General features: G+C 44.4%; 1 protein-coding gene across 1 annotated transcript in view; it reads right to left on the bottom strand.

Moving 5' to 3' along the window:
- tomm7 (translocase of outer mitochondrial membrane 7 homolog (yeast)) overlaps window positions 1-8,608 on the bottom strand; it is a 36,868-nt gene continuing 28,260 nt past the window's right edge. The window contains exon 3 of the mRNA XM_068003615.1: window positions 1-1,285. Coding sequence (XP_067859716.1) covers window positions 1,270-1,285 — 16 coding nt within the window. The 3' untranslated portion in view covers window positions 1-1,269. The remainder of the gene's footprint in view (window positions 1,286-8,608) is intronic.

Raw genomic sequence — 8,608 nt, 5'->3', positions numbered from 1 at the left:
TCACAGAGACAAAATCTCCACATTTAATGTTAATTTAGCTCCTGGTTGCTGCTGTATTGGGGGTTACAAACCACTAATAGAAAATGGCACAAAACATTCTCACACTATGGTCCCCATTAATCTCACCTTATTTATGAAACTTCCTCTCTATACCATGCACTTATGACCTTTTAGCAAGTCCTAAAAGTAGCCTTATTAAAGCCAGCACTCTATAAATTTCAACTTGATGAACAATATTTTTGTAAGCTAATAACATTTTGTGCAGTGAGTCAGCAAATATTAATCCATTTGAAATTAAATGGAGAAGCAGCCAGTCAACTGTTTCAGTTATATGCAATAAATGTTTCAGAACTGACAAAAATTGAAAAGTTGCTTGGGCTTTAAAACTGAATAAAAAGTATCAGGTAGGCCAAAATTAAAGTCAGCAAAATAGAAAGAGTGAGTACTTCTTAGTAACATTAAATGTAATACTTGAAAGATACATTTAAAGAAATGTATCCTGCTCCACCAGAAAGTGATGAAACATTGCATGGTACCTGAAAAAACTAAAATTCACCATTATATTAATAAAAAGTGTAAAATATTACTCTATTAGAAAAGGAAACCAGTACATTTAGTCCAGTGTACAAAGGTCTTCTGTTTAATGAATTGCACAGAAGCAATGAATTTACTGTTGGCTCACTGCTAACTATTTGAATTAATGGCTTTCCATTTCATTTTTCTATTGCAACTCTCAAATCTCAAAACAAAATTTACAGTATGCATCTTTAACTTGAAAATGATAACACTTTCAAATAAAGTATATCCAGGATTTGGAACACTCCAGTAACTGTATCTGTTATCTTCACAAAAGTTTAAAACTTATTTAGATACTTCAGGGTGTACAAGCTATATTCTGTAGAAGCTTCACATTTTAAAGAAGTGCTTAGTTTTTAAAACAAGGCAACTGACAGATACACATGTAGCAAATCGCATCCAGTCAATTTTAGACAAATAGTCTTTCTTTTGATTTCCCCCCCCATCCCCCAATAAGAAGTTTTATTTGCAAAGGACCATGTAAACTGCAAAATAACACTAGCCACAAATACAGTTATTTTTTCTAGAATTACAAGACAGTAAATTTTCCCCTGGAAATTCCATTGTCGTAGATCAGTAAGGTGGTGAACACAGGCAGTGAACCGGTCAACTGCAATGATCTGTTCTTCCCAATCTTCCCACAAATGGTGCTTCCAGTTGGAATGGAAAGAGAGATCTTCTGCTCTACTGTTTTCATCCCCACAGCAAACTACAAATAGAAAATACAGACAATTAATTCATAAGATTACCCATTGCTTCATTCACAATGTCTTTTATCTAAATGTTTTCATAAAAACTACTGATCAGATATGGCTGTTTGGATTTCTTCTTTTAAATAGGTATTAAAATGTTATTTAAAAACTACTGAAAACATAAGCTAAAAACTAAGCATTGTGTAAAGCTTCCTTTAATGATATTTTAAAAACCATTTACAACTGCAAAGAAACAAAGGTTATACAAAGGTCACTAACATGGTAGATAAGGGAGTGTCTATGGATGTTATTTATATGGACCTCCAGAAGGCATTCGACGCTAGGAAAAATGGAAGTGCATGGAATTGGAGGCAACCTATTGACGTGGGTAGGGAATTGGTTAGGAGATAGGAGACAGAGAGTAGGGATAATGGGTATATACTCCAATTGAAACATTTGTGGGAAGATTGGGAAGAACAGATGATTGCAGTTGATAGCTTCACTGCCTGTGTTCACCACTTTACTGATCTACGACAATGGAATTTCCAGGGGAAAACTTACTATCTTGTAATCCTAGAAAAATTAACTGTGTGACACAAAGATAGGTGGCACAGTAAGTAATGTAGCTGGGTACAGAAATTTGCAAAGGGACATTGATAAATTAAGTGAGTGGGCAAAACTAAGGCAGATGGAGTTCAATGTGGGAAAGTGTGAGGTCATCCACTTTGGACCTAAGAAAAATAGATCAGAGTATTTTCTAAATGGTGAGAAGCTAGGAACTGTGGAGGAGCAGAGAGATTTGGGGGACCACGTACAGAAATCACTAAAAACTAATGGACAGGTACAAAAAATAATGAAAAAGCCTAATAGAAGGTGAGCCTTCATCTCAAGGGGCTGGAATACAAAGGGGTAGAAGTTTTGCTACAGTTGTATAAAGCTCTGGTTAGACCGCATCTGGAGTACTGCGTTCAATTCTGGGCACCGCATCTGGAGTACTGCATTCAATTATATCTGGGCAACATAATTAAGTGTTTAAGTTGAAGAAAGGATTTGATAGGGTAGATAATTTGCCTTCATTCTGTAGGGACGCATTTAGCTTCTGCTCTATCTATGGCTCCCACGATGGCCTAGACTGGCAATGCAGTGTGGGAAATTGCAGGTATGAACTTGTATTGTGCCACTGTTCAAGAGAGGGCATTTGTGCTCTAAAGAAACTGCATCATTGCACCACTTCTCGGTTAAACAAATTAATATGATTTTAAAAATCTACACTACAGCAACCAACTTCTATTTTCCACCCATTTCATAGCAAACCCCAAGTAATTTTAGTTTCTAACAATGAGAGTCAATGAGGAACTGAATACTACAAATTCTCTTTTTTAAATCTGGGATTATAGGATTTTTTTAAATCAGTTTTTGGAAATCATAGATTATGGTATGTGCTCAAAACACATACCATAATCCATAAATTTAACTGTCGGCAGTTCCACTGAATTTTTTGCTCCTAAACTGGGTAGTTTTTTCTTTAAAAAAGATCTCAGCTCATACACTCAGTGAAAATCCCCTAACAGGAGTTGCTTTATTACGGTAATATCAATGTTATGTTACAAAAATAGACACTTTTTAAAAAATATATAAATAATTAAGTGCTGTGGTCTCCTTTTTCTATTTTCCCTACTTTTTCCCAGTTTCTCTTTTTCCCCTATTTCACAATTTTATGGTGTTTTTTCTGACACATACCATTTCTTTTGAGATTCCTTTAAGTTATTTCTTATTTAATGTTACTTTTAAAACCTGCCTCTATGGAGTCAATGTCCATTCCTGGACTGTTAAGTTTGATACAAAATGGTCCTCGATTGGCTGAAAACAGGCTCCATAGGCCAAATTTTCAGCCAATTAAAGTTTTAGGACACTGAAGATTGACCTGATCACATAATTGGAGTGATCAGATTAATTTTATGGCAAGTGTTTTTACAGATCCAACCACTCATCAAGGTAAACAGGTCAGCAACTTAGTGGGCAGACATTGTCAAAACCGGTTATTTTATTAGCAGTGAACATAAGGTTAATATAAATATTCTTTAACATTTTCTTAATTTCACTTTTTACACAGATCATTAGTAAGTATGCGTAATAGTAATTGAGAAGCAGCACATTTCACAGTGGTTCAATTTGTCTGATGCAGTATGAGGATGCACTAAGATCTACAAAGAATGAATGAATTTCCTCAGCATATCCCAAAGTGGTTCACAACCAAATGGACACAGCAAGGTCTTACAAACAACAAATGAATCAATGAATAGATACATTTTTTTGGTGCTGGTTGAGGTGGGTATGTTGGCCAGAACACAACGTAATTGGTACAAAAACTGTATTTTGTATTCACAAAGAAATATGGTTACTTATTTTTTGAGAAGTATTTTCAGTCAAGTTAAGAAGAATTCAAAGCTTTTACCGTTGGTTTGTTAGTCCCTTGCAAACTAAAACTTCTATTATTTAATGAACAGGGGAGGAGTAACCATAGAAGCTCACAACACAGAAGTGGGTCATTTGGCCCACCATGTCTGTGCTGGTTCTTTGAAGTGTAGCGATTATTACATTCCACAACAAGGTCCCACAAACAACAAATGAATCAGTGAATAGATAATTTGTTTTTTTGGTGCTGACTGATGAAGGTATGTTGGCCAGGACACAATATAATTCGTACAGGCTGCATTCTATTTTCACGAAGAAACCAGGTTACTTATTTCTTTGAGAAGTTTTTCAAGTCAAGAAGAATTGAAAGCCCTAGTCCAATTGGTTTGTTTGATTAACCCGTTGCAAACTAAAGCTTCTTATATTTAATGTACAGGGGAGGAAGAACCATAGAAGCAGGTCATTTAGTCCTTCCTGTCTGAGCTGGTTCTTTGCTAGAGCAAAAAAAACAATTCCACTGCCTTACACTCTCCCCATAGTTCTATATTTTCTCCTTCCAATGTTTATCTACTCTCTTACCTTAAAAGACATAATAATCTGTCTCAACTACTTCCTGTGGCAAAGCATTCCATACTTGGAACATTTTGCATTAAAAAAAATTCTCCTACTCTCTCTTACTCTCCAAAGGGACAGGTTTAAATTGATGATCCCTTGCCACCAATTCCCCAACCAGAAGAAATAGTCTTTCCCCATTCATCCTATCAAAACCTTTCACAATCTTAAAAACCTTGATTAAATCACCTCTTAAAACTTTTCTGCTCGAGTGGAAATAGTCCCAGTTATCTCGAGTCTCATCAAAACTACAGCTTCTCATTCACAGCATCATTCTGGTCTTTATGGCATTAATGATCTTTCTATAATGGAGTGCCACAAGCACGTACAGTACTCTAAACTGTGGTCTAACCAAACCTATACAAATCGATTACTACTTCTTCATTCTTGTTATTTAGAAATTTTAGAAACCCCTATTTAGAAAACTTAATGCTGTTGGCCTTTTTAATGGCTTTATCTACCTGCACTCTTACTTTCAGAGAATTATGTATTTGAACCCTAGGTCTCTCTCTTCCTCTACACCCTTTAGCATCATTCCATTGAGTATATACCCATTCCTTGTTTTTCCTGCCCAAATGCATCACGTCATACTTCTCCATATTAAATTGCTTCTGCCTATTCTGCAAGCCAAGGTATCAGTTTAAATTTGCCTTGTCTTTCTGATGAGACGTTAAATCGAGACTCTTTCTGCCCTCTCAGGTGGACGTACAAGATCCCATGTCAATATTCGAAGAGGAGTTCTTCTGGTGTCCTGGGCCACATTTATCCCTCAACCAACACCACCAAAATAGAATACTGGTAATTTATCTAATTGCTGTTTGGGGAACCTTGCTGTGCACAAATTATTACCACATTTTAGAACAATGACTACATTTCAAAAGAACTTCATTGGCTGTGAAGTGCTTTGGGACCTCCTGAGGTTGTGAAAGGTGCTATATAAAGTTGTTTCTTTCCTGAAGTCTTTTACAGTTCTCCTTAATGTTTATCAAGCCTTTACCTTTATATCATCAGCAAATTTCGATATTGTGCTCTCTATGCCCAAGTCCAAATCATCTATTTACATTGAGAATCAAAATGGCTGCAGCACTGATCCTTGGGCTACACCATTTCCAACCTTTCTTCAATCTCAGCAACACCTATTAACATTAACCCTTTATTTCCTGTCTATCAACCAACTTTCTAAATGATTAACCTTGTCTGATAACATTCCAATGAAGCGCCTTGGAATGTTTTACTATGTTATTGTAAGTATAAACACACTGGATTTTAGACTTCAACAATTACTTAAGTAGATCTTGGACAAATTTACCCAGCCAGACACAATTTTCTTCTGGGGACTGTCAGAGAATATATCGTTCATTGGCAACAGTGGGATACTCCCAATATTGGAAGCGCAGGTCTCAGCTGTATGCAGATGCAGAAACTTGTAAGTGAACAGTGTTACTAGGTTGGTGAGTAGTTGTAATTCATATGTCAGTCCCATATGACGTGAAGTAGCCATTTATCCTGCAGAACTGAGTGAAGCAAGGCAGTGAAACGACATATGGGCAGAGAAGCCCAAAAGGCATGAAAGGGGAAAAAATGTGTTACAGGAGATAATAACAGCAACAATGAAGGTCATACGGATAGCACAAGTGAAGGCCAAAGAGAACAAAAGGAGCAGTGGGAACACAGCACAAGGCAAGGGTGAATTTGTTGAGAAAGGGGAGGCCTGCAGAGACAAAAGTTGGTGAATGTACGACAAGATGTAATGGTTAACTGCATTGCTAAGTTTTATACTTGTTTTCAGAAATCTTGAATTGTATGTGATGATTATATACAGTCTACTCAATTCTAATTTTTCTAGTATCAAATTCCCACTTTGTTATATTTATGTTCCTTACCTCAAATTATTGGATAATTCAAATTTTTAAGTGCAAAAACATGTGTCAGACAGACAGCGAGCAAGCGGGCAACAGACACAGACATGCACCCACCGACTGACATGCAGAGAGAGAGACACACACAGTCAGACGGGCAGGGCCACAGAGGGGGGGGACACGAGACGGGCAGGGCCACAGAGGGGGGGGGGGGGGGGGGGGATGAGACGGGCAGGGCCACAGGGGGGGGGGGGGGGGGGGGATGAGACGGGCAGGGCCACAGAGGGTGGGGGGGGGGGGGGGATGAGACAGGCAGGGCCACAGAGGGTGGGGGGGGACGAGACGGGCAGGGCCACGGGGGGGGGGGGGGGGACGAGACGGGCAGGGCCACAGGGTGGGGGGGGGGGACGAGATGGGCAGGGCCACAGAGGGGGGGGGGGAACGAGACGGGCAGGGCCACAGGGGGGGGGAACAAGACGGGCAGGGCCACAGATGGGGGGAGGGGGGGACGAGACGGGCAGGGCCACAGAGGGGGGGGGGACGAGACGGGCAGGGCCACACAGGGGGGGGGGACGAGACGAGACGGGCAGGGCCACAGAGGGGGGGAGGGGGGGACGACGAGACGGGCAGGGCCACAGGGGGGGGGGGGGGGGGAACGAGACGGGCAGGGCCACAGAGGGGGGGGGGGACGAGACGGGCAGGGCCACAGAGGGGGGGGGGGGGCGAGACGGGCAGGGCCACAGAGGGGGGGGGGGGGGGCGAGACGGGCAGGGCCACAGAGGGGGGGGGGGGACGAGATGGGCAGGGCCACAGGGGGGGGGGGGGGGGGACGAGACGGGCAGGGCCACAGAGGGGGGGGGGGGGGGGGGGGACGAGACGGGCAGGGCCACAGGGGGGGGGGGGGGGGGGGAGACGAGACGGGCAGGGCCACAGAGGGGGGACGACGAGACGGGCAGGGCCACAGGGGGGGGGGGGGGGGGGACGAGACGGGCAGGGCCACAGAGGGGGGTGGGACGAGACGGGCAGGGCCACAGAGGGGGGGGGGGGGGCGAGACGGGCAGGGCCACAGAGGGGGGGGGGGGGGACGAGACGGGCAGGGCCACAGGGGGGGGGGGGGGGGGACGAGACGGGCAGGGCCACAGGGGGGGGGGGGGGGGGGGGGGAACGAGACGGGCAGGGCCACAGGGGGGGGGGGGGGGGGGGGGGGAGACGAGACGGGCAGGGCCACAGGGGGGGGACGACGAGACGGGCAGGGCCACAGGGGGGTGGGGGGGGGGACGAGACGGGCAGGGCCACAGAGGTGGGGGGGACGACGAGACGGGCAGGGCCACAGAGGGGGGGGGGGTGGGGACGACGAGACGGGCGGGCAGGGCCACAGAGGGGGGGGGGGGGGGGGGACGAGACGGGCAGGGCCACAGGGAGTGGGGGGGGACGACGAGACGGGCAGGGCCACAGGGAGCGGGGGGGACGAGACGGGCAGGGCCACAGGGGGGGGGGGGGAGGGACGAGACGGGCAGGGCCACAGAGGGGGGGGGACGAGACGGGCAGGGCCACAAACATAGAAAATAGGAGCAGGAGTAGGCCATTCGGCCTTTTGAGCCTGCTCCGCTATTCAAAATGATCATGGCTGATCCTCTATCTCAATACCATATTCCCACTCTCTCCCCATGCTCCTTGATGCCTTTTGTGTCTAGAAATCTATCTAGCTCCTTCTTAAATGTACTCAGTGACTTGGCCTCCACAGCCTTCTGTGGTAGAGTATTCCACAGGTTCACCACCCTCTGAGTGAAGAAATTTCACCTCATCTCAGTCCTAAATGTCCTACCCCGTATCCTAAGACTGTGACCCCTCGTTCTGGACACCCCCCCCAGCCAGGGGAAACATCCTCCCTGCATCCAGTCTGTCTAGCCCTGTCAGAATTTTATATGTTTCAATGAGATCCCTTCTCATTCTTCCAAACTCGAGTGAATACAGGCAGAGTCGACCCAATCTCTCCTCATATGACAGTCCTGCCATCCCAGGAATCAGTCTGCACACCCTCTATGGCAGTAAATCCTTTCTTAGGTAAGGAGACCAAAACTGCACACAATACTCCTGGTGTGGTCTCACCAAGGCCCTGTATAACTGCAGTAAGAAATCCTTGCTCCTATACTCAAATCCTCTTGCAATGAAGGCCAACATACCATTTGCCTTCCTAAGTGCTTGCTGCACCTGCATGTTTGCTTTCAGTGACTGGTGAAGAAGGACACACAGGTCCCTTTGTACATCAACATTCCCCAATCTATCACCATTTAAATAATACTCTGCCTTTCTGTTTTTCCTTCCGAAGTGGATAACTTACACATTTATCCACATTATACTGCATCTGCCATGTATTTGCCCACTCACTCCACTTGTCTAAATTGCCTAGAAGCCTCTTTGCATCCTCCTCACAACTCACGATCCCACCTAGTT

The sequence above is a fragment of the Heptranchias perlo genome, chromosome 2, assembly GCF_035084215.1.
Source record: "Heptranchias perlo isolate sHepPer1 chromosome 2, sHepPer1.hap1, whole genome shotgun sequence".
NCBI classification, from domain to species: Eukaryota; Metazoa; Chordata; class Chondrichthyes; order Hexanchiformes; family Hexanchidae; genus Heptranchias; species Heptranchias perlo.
The sequence above is the reverse complement of the archived record's forward strand: the minus strand, read 5'-3'. Positions and strand labels throughout refer to the sequence as shown.